At 39.1% G+C, this 15,824-nt stretch overlaps 1 protein-coding gene across 1 annotated transcript; it reads left to right on the top strand.

Annotated features, from left to right (window-relative positions):
* Positions 1–4,460: 4,460 nt before the first annotated feature.
* mafk (v-maf avian musculoaponeurotic fibrosarcoma oncogene homolog K) lies at positions 4,461–15,671 on the top strand. The gene is made up of 3 exons (XM_041061803.1): positions 4,461–4,682; positions 10,722–10,800; positions 10,891–15,671. The coding sequence occupies exons 1-3, from the start codon at positions 4,630–4,632 to the stop codon at positions 11,326–11,328; spliced, it is 570 nt and encodes a 189-aa protein (XP_040917737.1). The 5' UTR covers positions 4,461–4,629; the 3' UTR covers positions 11,329–15,671.
* The last annotated feature ends 153 nt before the right edge of the window (positions 15,672–15,824 follow it).

Genomic DNA, 15,824 nt, shown 5'->3' with positions numbered 1-15,824 from the left:
ATCATCAATCACAAAAGTAAAGCTTTTTGTGATTTGTTAACGACCATACACTTGAAAAGGAGAAGCACCAAGACAAAATATGAGCAATTTAACCACAACACTATACACTTCAAAACGGATGATATAAAAGATTGAAACCGCATTCAGCAACACAGAAGCCTCAAAGTGCACCATGAGATTGAATCCAAAAGAGAACAAGATGCAGATGGTTCAGTCTGAAGTCATCAATAAAACTGTATATCTGAGACTCATGATAAGTCACACACTACAGCAAAATAGATGCATGGTTTTCTAAGAGATTATAGTATTTAATTTTTCATCCTTACAGCTGTTTTCATTCTTTAAAAATACCCACGCTTTGAGGAAAATGAAGAAAGAGCATCAAAGCTTTACCACCTTTAATAATGTCCATATTTAGTCCCTCCCATGGTCAGCGCTAGTGATTTGCTCATTCCTTGAACATTACTAAGCTCTGACAAGACTATCAAGTATAGAAATGAGTAACTATCAACTATTACGTTTAACAGGCTGTGCTATACTGGCCTGCTGCCCATAAAATCCCAAATTTCTATTTTGGTAATAAGGTAGTTTTCAGTATGGTGAAGCTACAAGACAGTTTTACAGATTACGGGTGAATACCGAGCTTTAAGCAGTCCACTATGGCCTGCTCCAGCTGCTCCCACCACTACCACTACTACTGTAACTTCACCATGTTCATTTCTATGGAGCTCTACCCTTTCAGCTAGTTACGTAAAGTGTTTTCATATGAAACACATTTTGGTGAAGTCAGTGGAATGTTCAGTCGATGTTCCAAATTAAATCTTGTCTCATATGGGAAGTCTACAAATCTGCAAAAACAATTCTTTTACTTTTGAAATTACGTACCGCCCAAACTGTGCCAGAGGCTGCTGTCTAATGTGTCAGGCATTCTCAGTTGGCTATTCCTGAGCAATGTGAAAACACTTGGAGGGAGAAAACAGTGATGTATTATTTAATGTTTTTTATCCAGCGTGATTAATTTGGCTGACTGTTCATGCTATTCCTTCAGCTAAAGAAATTCTGCATGGTCAGTGTCAACCTTTTTACTCACTTAATAATTTGGAGCATTTGGAAGAAAAAAATGATCCCCTTACAACAGGGGGCCTCTTTGTGCCAGATCAGATTTCTGAGTTCAACAGTCTGAGTCAGAAAGAAGCAAGATTAGTGACTCAGTGTTACTTCCTGTAATCCAAAACTGCCTGTAAGAACCCAGACCCCACAGCACGCTGATCTAACGAAAACCCCGACAAGTCTGCTGCACATGGTCCGCTGTTTTTGTTTTGCTGGACACAATGGGTGTATTTCAGGTCATCTATGTACACTGCTGCCAGATGGACAGTAATTGGGTGGTATGGTATTGACTGAGCAGCAGGATGTCTGACTGATCTGAAATATCAGTGGTCATCCTGCAGAGACTTCCTGTCTCAAGGGTTTTTCTTTTTCTTTGGCCGATTTGTGGCAGATTCTGCAGGAAACAGTCTTGTTTCTATTTTAATGTTTGCCTTTATTCTATGTTTTATTAACTCTACCACATTACAGTCTCCGATTTCATTTCAGTTTCCTCTAAATAGAATTTAAACTCATCTGTAATGTTGTATAATCTCATCTAATCCTTAACTAATGCTATCCAATCACTTCATCTCATTTATTCTCATTACATCTCCTTTTTATTTCTAATTTAAAGAAATGTAATATAATCCAATCTAGTTTCCTCTATGTTCAGTCCTTCTAAATCCCATCTGTAATGTAGTAGAATGTATTCTAATATCATTTAATGACATCTTATATGATATCATCTCATTACATTTCATCCGACATATATTTTTAGAGAAATCTAATCTAATCTAACTCTATAATCTGGTGTAAAGGATGCAGTGTTATCAAATCTTATCTCCCAATTTTATCCCATTTCACTTAATCTTATTACATCAAATTTCTATTATAATCCAATGTAATATATCACATCCAATCTAATTATTTTAATCTAATCTGATGAAATCCCATCCAATCCAGTCCCATCTCATGTTATCTCATCTGAAAATTCCTGCTTGGTGCAGTACCCTGAATTAGTACAGCCCCTTTGTAAAAAATGCTCTTTCATTTTATTCATTTTTCAGAAAAATACAGAAGCAAGTGAAAACTGGTTCACCAAATGATGCTTGTGTTTGTCTCATTACAGGAAAGCTACACAAAGGAAACGGTGTGTTGTTTGTGGTCAAACGCATGTTAACACAAGCTAACCCAAGTACAAGGCTGATTACTCATTTAGGTAAAGTTTATTTCCATTTCACTCAAAACATGCTCCACTGCAGATGGAAGAATTAGGCCCATCACCTCTAGCAAATGACCGATTCCACATGGGATTTATAGGAGGGAGAAGTTGATGTGTCGAGTCACTAGCTGTACAGCATGGCAGGAATCTAAATCAAATTTGAGACAATCTGGGTATCTGGCATAAAGCCTATAAATTCTCAAGTATTAGTCAGTTTTGCTGGAAGTTGGCCTTTGTAGTTTGCACAAAGGAGTATTCCACTTGTGATTCAGATTAGTCAGTATTCAGTGTCTTTTTTGTCAAGTGTCAATGCCTTGGAAAAATGGTAAATGAAAAACCTAATCACAATACGAAGACATCTGTACAGTAAGTTCCAAGTATTTATTCCTTTTGGCCTAACTCAACATTTATCATTTATTTATTAGTCATCTATTAATCGCACTTTATCTAAAGGTCAAAATTAGATCATGCATCTCGTGTGTCCTTTATTGAGTCTCTGTGTTTCCTCATTGTCTCTCCAGTGGCTAAACATAGCACCGTTAAACAGAAATCATAATGGAACAAAAATGATTCAATAATGAACTTGCTTTTGTCCTGAAATGGTCAATTCAAAAGCTACAGCTTCCTCCAGGGAAACCACCCGTCCTTCAGTGACAATAAGTTCATGTTCATGTTTGGTGACACATCTGGTAAACAGGCTCTTATAGTTCAGAGTGGAATTTCTGCTGGTTTGTATTTTTTTGTTTAAGGAAGATATTTGACAGTTTAACCTTTTCAGTTTTTGTGCCATCAGCATAAATTGTGTCTAAACAAATTGGCAGACAGAAATGAATAAACTGTGTAGCCAGCATTAATTGCTATATTTCGTAACAGTCCAGGTCTATAATTAAAGTGAAGAGATTCCACACCTATTTTCATTAGCGAGCGCATAGGTTAAAGATCCAGATGTTTACCTTTTCCATGCATGTGCTATGGTGATGCTGACATTTGTGATCAATGCTAAATGTTCTGGGGGAAAAAAATACATTTGTCACAGCTTTGCATTTCAGGAAAACTCATACCCTTAACAAATGTCAAGGATGGGCAACATTATTACTCATATAAGTTATGCTGAAAAGTGATTTGTCTGCCATTTCCTGGAAGAAACTTTCGCACAATCTTGGTCTAGTCAGCAGAAAAAAAAAATGGGAAAGAGCACTTTCCTCCTCTTTTGAGCCATGTCTGAACTGTGTGACCCACAGTGTTTATAGTGTAAACACTCTGCATCTGTTTTTAACAGGCACCATAGTCTGAGGAAACCTCAAAGCTGTGGTCTTCTTATATCGGATAAATGAACAGGGAAATCCATGCCCGTGCAGCCCTTAAAAGGCTACTGACTTAACATATTTACATTCAGTACTTAATTACCCAGAATAACCTGTGACGTTACTGGCAGCAGTGCAGTTAAAATAAGAGAAATCCTGTGACTGCTGGGCTACTACACCACATACTTTCCTCGGGAATGGAATGCTGCTGCTGCTGCTCCCAAGTCAGATGGTGGGAGGAGGTGGTTTTCTCTCAGTTAATGCACATTTTTGAATACCTTGTAGTGTTGACCTGACCACTAAAAGAGTGAGGAGGGGACCTGAGAAGACTGAGAGAGCAACACGTTCACGATTTCCTTTTGAAACTTAAAAGTTTATCTCGACTTTTTCCCTGGCTAACGTTGGTACCACCAAGTAACTTTGTACAGATTAGTTTTGTAAAGTAAGCAAAAGCGGTCGCCAGCAGTATCTATCTTCTATTTATGGCCTCCCCCCCCTCGGCCCCCCTTCCCAGACTGACGTCAGCAGAAAGTTATTTTCATGAATGGAGGGGGCGGTCACGAGGAATCGGTGACGTGAGTGCTTGCGGAAGCAGAGCGTGGAATGTTGGTACATTGTTGTTGTTTTGTAGTTAATTTAGTACGAGGATACACCGCTGCCTGTCTGCTGGACGCTTTATACCAACTGTGTCAAGTTACTTCGTCGCTTCTATCGGAAACCCACTCCGCCACTTTTTACGGATTCCGGTCCACAGAAACCCGCGTCCACAGAGGTGAGGTTGTTTTCTTTTTTTTTTTTTTTTTTTTACCTTTTTTTTTGGGAAGATGTTTTGACATTCCTTTCTAAATTGCTCAAGTTCTCACGGTGACATATTGGAGCATGCAGACGGGCTTATGTTGTGGCCGCGTATTCCCGTCATGTGGGATATAAGTTTTGATCCCGGTTATGAAAGTTGATGTTGACTTCGTAGATTGTTTCGTGCGGACACGTGTTGTGTTGGAGTAACATAACACAATGCCCAAAAAGTGGCTCAGAGCTCGGTATAAGGAATGTGGAGGAAAAAACAGGTAAAGCAGTAAAAAAAATAAGTAATAATAATAATAATAATAATTTGGTATAGCTGCTTACTTTGCTTCTACTTTATTTATTTTCTATTTTTCAGTCATGGTAGTTTTTTTAGATCAGTTTAATCGGGTTAAAGTGACAGTTTGTGAAGTGCTGTCTCGTTTTTGTTATTATAAATTTGATAAATTCTATATCGAGCACAGAAAACATGAACAAAGGCGTGTTCACGACATTTAATGAAAACAGTTATAGGCTATTTAAAAATCTCCCAGTGGTTTGCCGAACTAGATTAAAATAGACTTTAATGTGACGGTTATAATGTTACTCTGTGCTGTTAAGGTTAATGTTTTTACTGAGGGCCAGTTATTATAGGACACAAATAGTATTTTTGTTTGTTGGGGTTTGTTTATTTTTAGCCTACTTGCAGTCAGTCGAAAGAGCTTTTGGGGAAAATGGAAGTGAAATAAACTAACTGACAGACCTGTTGAAACAAATTTACATAAATCATTTCCACATCCGCTTTAATTCTTGCACTATGCATTTCAAGGCAGCATTTCTGCTATAATGCAAAATACCAGCCTACTTTTGACATTGGAAACAACACGTGGTCTGCATTTTAGACATGTGGGACAAAGGGCACGATGAGAAGTTAGACCACCAGGGCTGACTGGACTACACAGGAGAAACAAGCAGTCACTTAACAGCAGGAGGAGTGCATATTTCCACAAATAAATCACTCTGGAGAGACAAAAGGATTTATCTTATCTTTCTGTTTAGCCATCATTTCTGCTCGACATAAATCTTTATGACTTGAGTGAAGATAAGGAAACTGTGTCCTTAGCATACAGTTTTTTTTTTTTACCTAATTACCTAATAACAACACAATTTTACCTCAGAAATATCACTGCTTGACTATCTTGTGAGTCCACATTTTAGTTTTTAGCTTTGTCTTTTATTGAATAACTTGGACTTGTGACCTTTTTAGGCTGATGTGATTAATATATGGAAAATATTTGTCTTTGAGTAACTTGTTCCACTTAGATGGTCACAGATTTGTGCCCGAGAGGCTTTTCTGATTCACTGTTGTTTCTGGTGGGTGCAGAGTGTCTGCTGTTTTCAGAGAGGTGGTGGGAGCGGGTGCACTCCTCTGTCATGAGGTTTACATGTGGCTAAATCTCCAGAGTGATGATGTCTTCCTGAATGGAGAAGTTACAGTGGCTGAGTCATTTTACCACCACAATGGTGTGTGACAGTGACAAGGCACATTGGGAGAAATTCCCCTGAGGACACAGGATAGAGTTTAATTGCCTCCAGTTTTATTCTATTTCCTTTTTTCTCATTGGTGATTGATGAAAGTGACACAGAATGCAAAAACGTTTTTGTGGTAGAGTATTGTGAAAGTGAAATAACTGTGGTTAGTGATGCGATGACTCACAGAGAGCATGTTCGCCACGGTGTATTTTGTTCTTCTTACTGGAAAAAATATGTAGAGTTTTGATCATTGACTTTGGAAGCTGGTGATTTTATACACAGTCGAACCTGCCAAGCAGAGTATATACAGACAATAACAAATGAATGTGTGAACAGGCCTGTGGTGCATCTATCCAAAGTGACTCCCTGACAGTTATATTGTGTGTGACACTGCTCAGTCTGCCACCCATGGTGGTTTGTATCCTGTCTTTACAAGTCAACCTGAAATACTGACGTGTGGCAATGTCAGCTTGAATCACTTATTTGTTTTGTGAGGCTGTGTTATTGAGAATTCCTTGAGGATTCTCAATAAGGCTGATTTGCTGATTCAATATTTGATGTTTTTCCTTGGCAACTTCCTGATTCCACCATGACTCAGACTGCTCGTTGGCAGCAACACAGACAAACTCTTTACAGCTTCACAACATTCAGAATGTATGGTTTGCTGTCACATTCTCTCTGCCCTTGTGCCAGTGCCTCAGCTAGCTCTTTTGAAAGAGAAGCACTGAAATCTGGATAGTACTGGATTAGCAATATTTTCAACTAAAGAGCTTTGGGTTGTTTTGCTTTGTCAAGCTGGAAAGTGAGAAATGTGATGTAATGTAAGCTTTTCGGAAACTGAGTAGTAATATTGTCTCTATTCTTCCTACATTATTAGTTCCCAGGTAGTAAAATTTTGGAGAGATAGGTCCTTATTTTTTGCATTCTTGACATTTCTTTGAATCCCAATGTTCCTGACTGGGAGAATATCTTTACTCAGATATTCGGCGAGTTCTCCTCCCTTTCCGCACAAAAGTTCCGGTGGTCATGCCAACCATTTCCAAGGTTCTCTGTACTTTTCCTTCCTCCCCATGAAACAACGGGATTTTCCAGGAAACGTCAGATCGGGAGGGTGTGATTCCCTGCCGCTGGTCGTCGCTTTTACCAGTAAACAGCATGACTCACTGCTTAGCTATGCTCTCCATTTCCTTCACATAATATCCCACCAAATGTGCTGCGCTGGAGAAAGAGGGACAGAGAAAGAGTGCTGCACTCCCCAGACTGTCGAGAAATCTCTCCACCTCCCTGAAAAAAATGCAAGAAAAGAGTTTTCTCAGAGTTATGTATCAGACTGTCAAGGACAGCAACAAGTCTGTTTTCTGCTTAACCTTCTCCCAAACTGGAGCAAAAAGAGAAGAAAAACAAAGAGCCCAGACAAGCCAACTCTGCATTTATCACTAGAGCATGAGCACATAAGTCTTTGATATGCTGTTTATTTTAGGAGAAGGCTGGGCCCCACAGTTACCTGCTGTAACTGAAGAGCAGCCTTGAACTTGACCAGATGCCTGCCTTTAAAAATATAAACATTTGGCATCAGCGAAGAAAAAGGTACATAGGTTTATATGGAGTTAGTATACACAGAATTTCATGAATTTGTTCTTTGACAGAACAAATGGTTTGAGTAGATGTTGAATCCAGCCTTTTCTTGTTCTATAGTCTTGAAATGATTAAAAAATAGTCTTGAAAAGGGTCAGTTCATCTTCAAAGAAATGTGTACACCCAAAGAACAAAGCAGCAGGTTTACCAGAAAACATTCTGCTTTCCACATCAAATAAAACACTGGCTTAACATTTAAGCACAACCACGAAATGTGCGTATATTGTTTGTAATAGACAGTTAAGTGAGGAATTACTCTCATGTTATCCCTTGACTGGTTTTGTTTTAACAGTCTGCCATAAATTAGGATAAACATTAATGCTGAGTAAATAGTGCATTTCGGATTATTAGTCCGAGGAGCCTCTTGAGGAACAAAACATTATTGTTTGCTGCTATATGCAATTTCCCCATTGTGGGACTAATAAAGGTGTATCTTATGAGAGAAGTAGTAAAGTCAAATGAAAGATAAACCATTTTGTTTACAATTCCTCCATCAAAGAAAGGTGGTGCACTCCTGACTTCCACACATGTGCACACAAGCTGCCTTTGATTTGTTTGGGCAAGTGAAAGATGTGAGACTCTGCTGAATTCCAGACATTTTGTGAATTTTGCAGCCGTTGTTTTACAAGTGGGATCGTCTGAACTCCACCCCCATAGCTGAGTGCATCGCAGGACATATTCAGACTGCATGCTCCTTCTCCTGTGAAGAGTTGCCTCTGTGCATGTGAGGGTTTGCACATGTGTGTTCACTCAGGAATGTGGTTTTGTTCTTTAACCGCCATCTGTGGCTTTTCTCTGAGGTATTTTCGCAAGACTTCTTTTCTTACTGTTACGGAAAAAACTAATGCGAGTTGTTTTCTGTACTAGAACAAGAAGCCATGATTTGTTGTGAAACATGTTTGTCTCATCTGTGTGGCAAAATCAGAAAGAGTGGATTTGGCTTTGTAATATAATTGCTGTTTTTCTTCTGAGAAAACTTTGGCATCTTGATCAGGAAAATCTTGTCCCTGTTGTGAGTTGCAAAAACATAAGCACATGCCTAAAGAATTTCAGGGAAACAACCTGGCCTCTTGGTTCAAGCTGGAGGCCTCTTGTATGAAGAGAGGGAGGCCCCACACCACTTTTCCATGATATTTGCAAGGAATATACCCAGGGACCCCCTCTGACGCAATACCACTTAAATTAGGCTGTTTAGGCCAACATGCTGTCGAGGAAGGTTTTATTTTAGCTCTTCATCTTTACTTGAAGCTTTTGAAATTTCAATTATGCAATTCTTTGCTGTTTGTTTTGCAAAACGAATCGAGGACATCAGAGAGAGCAACAGATGTTCTCTAAATCTCTAAACAGGAGCCTATGTGGCTCTGGGTTTAACTGTTTGGTTGGTAAATGCACTTGTCACTCATTTATTTTCAATTAGGATTTTCTGAGGTTCATCTGCTTGTGACAAAAACACCAAAATAGATTCTGTAGTATAGTTTTTTATAATCTTCACTACGCAATTGCTTTCACTTAGCATCTGCTCCTGTATTAGAAGTATTTGTAGCCACTGGATGTGAAAACGTGATAAATATCGCAAAAGGAACAGCCACACCCAGAGTATTTTCTTCCATGAAAGCTGCAGCTAACAGCACTGCAGAGAATATTTGCCCTCTTACTGAGGTATCACTTATCGCATGCTCACTTAAATTGTTTAGTTGGCAGAAATTTGTGTCAGCACTGTGGGCTAAATATATCCACCAGAGTTAAATAAGGGCATAGAGCAGCTCAGGAAAGCCCAGTGTAAGAGGATCCAACTGGCGAGACACAGCCCTAAATCGATAGACTACATTGTCTCACAGCAAAAAATACATCAGTGACTATAAAGGAAACTATGTCTCTGTGACACTCTATCTCCAGGAATTTTCCACATGCATATCTACTGCCCTGTAAAGTTCAGCATAACTGTAAAAGTTCTGCTGATGTGATGGTCTGTTTTAATGTCTGTGATGAGGAGGCAGAGTGGTGTGGACTTACTGTGGCCCTGTGGACACAGAGCCATCAGATAAAACAGAATACAAGGGAAGTAAATGGATAAAGAGAAGTGGATCATAGGCAAACTGAGGAATTTTCTGCACAAGGTGACTTTAAGTTAATGGCACATGTTAGTGCTTCTTATTTGTACTATGTATAGGCTGTGTTGCGGTTATGAATGAGACTTGTTTACCCTTTTGGTGACCATGTGACTCACACTCCCACGCCCATTCGCAGGGTGTTTCCATGGTAGCAGTCGAGCATGGAACAGTGCACTTGTAGTCAGGCTGGTCTGTAGGTCCTGAAATGGAGCCTTGGGGGATGTGTGCCTCTCACAGGATCACAGCTCAACGCTCTCGCTTTTTTTGGCCATGGTCGCAGTCTGGAAAGCATGTGCTTCACTGTAATGAGCACAGAGAGGCTTTTCTAAAAACTGCTCTGGCAAAATCGCTTAGGCAGAGAAGCTTAAATGCAAAGTTTTACAGAGAGAGGGAGAGAGAGAGGTTGCCTGTTTCTAATCTTGCTTGGTCTAGTGAACTACATTGTCAAGGCTCTCCTCCTCTTACAAGTAAATAAAGGCGCGCTGCAGTGCTGGTGTTTAATGGTGTCATGCTGCCCTCTACTGGCATCTGTGGCACTACCATGCAAACACAAATATTGACACATGACATAACCCTGGAATGTTGTTGTGATGTCTTTCAAGTTGAGTTATAGGGCCGCATGACCATATAGATGCCAGTTTTTCCAGATGTTGTACTCAGTATCTGTGATACACAGTAATATGCACTGGATCAGATCTGTTAATTAAGTAAAAGTAATTTAAAAGTACTACATTACAAGTAAAAGTCCTGCACATGAAGTCGTACTTAAGTGAAAGTTATTATTATTATTATCGTGGCATTAACATGTAAGCAGCATTTTAATGTTGTAGTTGGTCAGAAACTTTTGGCAAATATAATACAATATTTCCCACTTAAATGTGGAGTATAAGTAAAAAAGTATTACAAAAATTGCAATTTTTGAAAAAGTACAGGTATCTCTAAATTGTATGAAAGTACTGTACTTGAGCATTTAGTATAAGACACTGTGTTTCACTTAACTGAAGTTTGGTAGTTTTACAGCTTCTTCTTCTTTTTACTTCTCAGTGTGTCTTCTGTGAGATTCTGGCCAGTTGTCTGCATGCAGGGAATGACGACTCATTTCAAGACGAGCAAAGCTTTAAAGGTAAGTGTGAGAAGTCTGAGAGGTGCTTGATTGGACTTTGTTAATATCCAGAGATGCTCTTGTCCTTCATCCACTGCTTCTGCCCTGCAGGTCAAGAAGGAGGCGGGCGAGAATGCCCCAGCACTCAGTGACGATGAGTTGGTGGCCATGTCCGTGCGGGAGCTCAACCAGCACCTGCGTGGACTGACCAAGGAGGACGTTGTGCGGTTGAAGCAGCGGCGACGGACCCTGAAAAACCGGGGCTACGCTGCCAGCTGCCGCATCAAACGTGTCACCCAGAAGGAGGAGCTGGAGAGACAAAAGACAGAGCTGCAGCAAGAGGTGGACAAGCTGGCCCGCGAGAATGCCAGCATGAGGCTGGAGCTGGATGCATTGCGAGCCAAGTATGAGGCCCTGCAGTGTTTTGCCCGGACTGTGACCCGCGGGCCCCTCTCGCCGGGCAAGGTGGCCACCACCAGCGTCATCACCATCGTCAAGTCCGCCAACCACAACAACTCCAGCCCGACCCCGTTCTCAGCTCCCTCCTAGTGTCGACAGGACTGGGCTCTCCTCCTCCTGCCTGGTCCTTCCCGGTTCTGACCCAGCCTGAACCCACTCATCCTGTACTGAGAGGACGCTCAGTAGATAGACTGAGGGATGGAATGGGGTGGCAAGCTCTATGTGATGTTATGCTGAATTCACAATTCTGTCTCCCTCCTTCTGTCTCTCTTACACAATCTACATTGTCTGTGCACTGTGCAAATCCCCCTCCCCGACCCCCAGCACCGGCAGGGTAATGGGCCTCTGTGACCCTACCTCCCTGACTGATAGCAGAGATTTGCTTTTACTCTAGTGTGTAAAAGTGTTTGACATGCCTTAATGTGGCAGCACTGGCCTAGGACAACTCTGATACTTATTGCTATTACGCATAAAACATGAGAGATTTAAGTGGTGCAAATGTGACAGTAGAGCTATTTGTAAAGCCTTTGCCAAATCATATTTTCTTTATGTAAAAATGTCTCAATGTAAATTGAGCCTTTCGAAGCTGTTGCCTTAAAAAGGAACTATGACAGATCTATAGAAATCTCATACGTAGTTCAACCCACAAAAGATTTATCGTTCCAGCTTTGAGGTCAGGTGGATGCCACCTCGCAGCCACAGTTAACAGCGGTCTGTTGTAGCGTTTGGTAAGAGTGAAAACCTACACGTGGCTCTCTGTGGTCTGAGCTCTGCATTATGCAGCTGATAATGATGACCAATGTTTAGCCAAAGGGCTCTAATAGTGATACAGCACTGTTTATATTTCTGTCTGCTCGGTGGTCAGTCATGCCAAATAATTTATTTAGTATTTAGAAGCTAATGCTAGCAAACAGTCAATACTCTCCAGGAAAGGCATTCATACATATGCTGACAGCAAATTCATTTTGTAGATCAGAAGTTACATTTTTCATGTGTTTAAGAACATTACGAACCTCTACCATTAGGCCAGAATTATGCAACTCTTTGCTAGAATATATTCACTCCCCTTATTGAAGAGTTTCTTTTGCGCCTTCTTGTCAATCTACTAGAAACTGCCCATAGATTAAAAAAACAAACAAAAAAGCAACAATTTTCTCACATCTGCAGGGTGAATGCTTCAGGCAGATCAGGCTGAAACGTGTTGTGCACAGTGAGCTATGTTGTTGAAGATATTAGAGGCTGTTGGGAAGGTGCTGCACATGATTCTCTTGGTATCTCTGTGGCCCTTTTGACTCGAGAAATTGTTCTGAATTTCTGCTCATAATATTTTGACATGCATATGCCAAACTATACTTGATTTCAACAGATTTTAAATGCTACTTGATTGAACAGATGGGAAGACTAAAATATAGAATTGAAAAGTGATTAAGGGTCATTTTGGGATAGATTTGTGTGGATTCATTAGATTGCCCGTCGATCATTATATAGCACTTATAAGAAAACTGCTAAGATACAGTATAAAAGAAAACAATCCACAGGGAAACTGATTCTGAATTACAGTCGGAGATGACGACAGATAGAAGCTATTCTTGCATTTCTGAAGTTACTTAGGCTTAAGTGCATGTTGATTAAATGTGGTGTGACCACTTATTGCAAGGTGAAGCCTTATGTAACTAAGGATGGTATACTCTCTGAAATGTATGCCACAGCACTTACTGGGTGATGTTTTGCCTCTTTCCTTTATATACCACTCTTTGGTAGGTAATCCATATTGGATATAGTGTAATGAGAGCGGTCCTTACAAGTGAAATGCAATTCAACTTACTTCCTGTATATTACAGATTACAGAAATGATAAAGCTCCCACTGCCTCCGTTGTTACTTTACATTGAGAACTCCGTCCAAATAGAAATCATTCCTACTGCTGGGTCACGAGAAGTGCTGCTGCCGGTGTTGGTAACTCTGAAACAGTAGCTATTTACTTTGCTTTTGACACACTCTTCTGCAAGAGAACTCCTGACACCCATCTCTAGAAACGGTGGTGTCATGACAAATAAATGCAGTAAACACCTTCCTCCTGTTGTACGTTTTGAGATATTTAAATATGAAATTCACTTGAAATCAAGCCGTTCTTACGGAGGATCCATTCCTAATTTGGAGTGAAGTCAATAGAGATTGTTCATGTCAGGATTTTCTCTTGGCTAAGAGGACATGACTGTTCTTCCCCTGTTCCATAGCTGCAAAGAACAGTATGGGAAACTTTGCTGCTGTACAACCTGCTGTGATTTTTAAGCAGGGGCATTGCTGTGTTCTTACTCTCATTTTGTATTTTCACTTGGTTTCTATGTTGATACAACCTATGTTCTCTTTCTGATACTTAGTTTTATATGCATATACAGTATATAAAAATATATATATATTACATATTTTTCTATATTTATGTCTTTTACTATCCTGGGAGTGGTGTGATTATGTAATCATTCTTTGAAGTCTAATTATGTTGATGTTGACCCTTTTCTGAAAAAGTTGTATTCACATTTACAATGAGAAAACTATTCTCATAACTTAAGTCTTCTTTGTGAGTATTTATACACCATGAATAGTTCTTCTCAGCACAGTTACTATTTGTCTAATTCACAAGTTGGACAGACAGTGAGTAGGGTTACATACAGGCTGCAGCTAATTATCTCTAAACGATAAAGAATTAACCGTTTAAAAACAGGGAAATTACATTCTAACTGCTAGTTCACACTGTTAGTAAAGAGCACATGTGCATCTGTCCTATTTTACAACATAGCTTGTAAATCCTTTATAATATTGGAATGAATCAAAAGTCAATACAGATTCAAATGTAATGAACTGAGAGGTATCTATGCAAAGAATTCAAATACTTTACATAATTTCTGGATCATTTAGCTGTAAATTTATGTCAAACATCTACTTTTGGACATTAGTTGAAGAATTAACGAGAATATTTCATGTAGAAAAAGAGAAAATCTGCTCTTAATATGGAGAGTTAACCTGCATGTAAACCTAGTCAGACTTTGTGCTAGATTTGGTTTACTTTTCTAAAGATGACAATTGAGTTCAGTCGACAGTTTCAAATGATGAAGATGATGAAGATGGCAATGCTTTTGTAACTAGTTTCAAGCTGCTAAAGACTGTCCACCCAGACCTGTTAAATTTAAGGTCACTGAGTCTAGAGGAATTTATGGAAACACATTACATGTTTACGCAAGTCATTTTTCAGCACATTACCTTGCAAGACAATTATGCTCAAAGCATTTTCTGAGAACATTACAAAAACCTCTTGTGGGAAAGTTTCAAAACTGAATGCTGTTAAATGAGACATTGTCTAATTTTAGCACTTATTGCTGTATTTGGATCTGAGATGAATGCTTTTTAGCAGCATACATCAAAAATAAAACTCTATGTATTTCTGTACTGTGCCATGATAAAAGACAAACCTCTCTGTAGGTGAATCAAGTAGTCTGTTGTTAATCCTACATTCAGTGTGACCCAGCAGAGGTCCACTCATGCTCTTAAACACATGTTGCTCTTAGGTTATCTTACTGCAAAAGCAAATGCTGTACTTACCACACAATTTACATTTTCTTCAAGGCACTTTTTCACTACAATAAAAGCAGAGCTGCAAAAAAGAAAAAAATTTAAATCAATTTAGGGAGCATTATGTAGACATGAGTAGTTTAGGGGTGAAAAGAGGCATAAACATTACCTACCGTGGATGTTTACTAAAACTGGTCTGAACAGCCTTCTTTCCTCCCACAGTTGAAGTGAGTGAAGCTTGTTACACCCAGGATCTGTGATAGAACTGTTTAAGATATCAGTGGTTATTTTACATTATTATATTAACCGTAACAATGCAATTGTATGTACAGAGACGAGGTCACTCATATATCTTGACTATTATTATTGTTATTCAAGGTTATGGATTTAGATTTTTCTTCCTGAAAACATGTCTTTTGAGTAAATAAGCTTTCACACACAAGCTTTGCCAGCCCTACAAGCTACAGTATTTAACTTGTAGAAAGTCAGTTTTAGAAATTGTAGATTGAAGAGATTGTTTGTGCCTATAAATTTAGAATAAGCTCCGTAATAGTAGGTATGGAGCATGTGTATGGATTACATGGTTGTGGGTGAAACTATGGATGAAACACATTGAATGTTAGTTCAACCGCAGCAGTTTCTTTGTTAAATTTGTACTTCAGAGATAAATGAATTTCTTTGTTCTAGTCTCGTGGAAACATATTGAGGCTTAATGAGTGACTGTAAACAAGGACAGTAATAAGGCAGCATAAACTGAATATGTACCCTTCACAGCTTGTCATTATTCTTCTCATATATATTTTATATTTATTTCATTGATTTGTGTAATTTTATTAAAAAAAAACACCTAAATTATTTTTATTTTACATTCATTTATTTTACATGTTTTCTCAATGAACTACCCTCATGTACAAATAAAATCTGTATTTGTTTCTGCTCTGATTTAAAGTATGGTAAATTATTCCTTTAAATAGGTCTGCTGTGTCTGTTTTTGTACTTTCAAATAAAGCTTTTTCCTCA

The sequence above is a fragment of the Toxotes jaculatrix genome, chromosome 18 (assembly GCF_017976425.1).
Source record: "Toxotes jaculatrix isolate fToxJac2 chromosome 18, fToxJac2.pri, whole genome shotgun sequence".
NCBI classification, from domain to species: domain Eukaryota; kingdom Metazoa; phylum Chordata; class Actinopteri; family Toxotidae; genus Toxotes; species Toxotes jaculatrix.
Note: the sequence above shows the minus strand (reverse complement) of the source record. Positions and strands in the feature narration are given on the sequence as shown.

What these genes read in the sequence shown, in the direction of transcription:
- mafk (XM_041061803.1), top strand. Translation starts at nt 4,630, where the DNA reads ATGCCCAAAAAGTGGCTCAGAGCTCGGTATAAGGAATGTGGAGGAAAA. An exon ending in GAATGTGGAGGAAAAAACAG is followed by an intron (nt 4,683 to 10,721) that starts GTAAAGCAGTAA and finishes TTTACTTCTCAG; the next exon opens with TGTGTCTTCTGTGAGATTCT. An exon ending in AGACGAGCAAAGCTTTAAAG is followed by an intron (nt 10,801 to 10,890) that starts GTAAGTGTGAGA and finishes TCTGCCCTGCAG; the next exon opens with GTCAAGAAGGAGGCGGGCGA.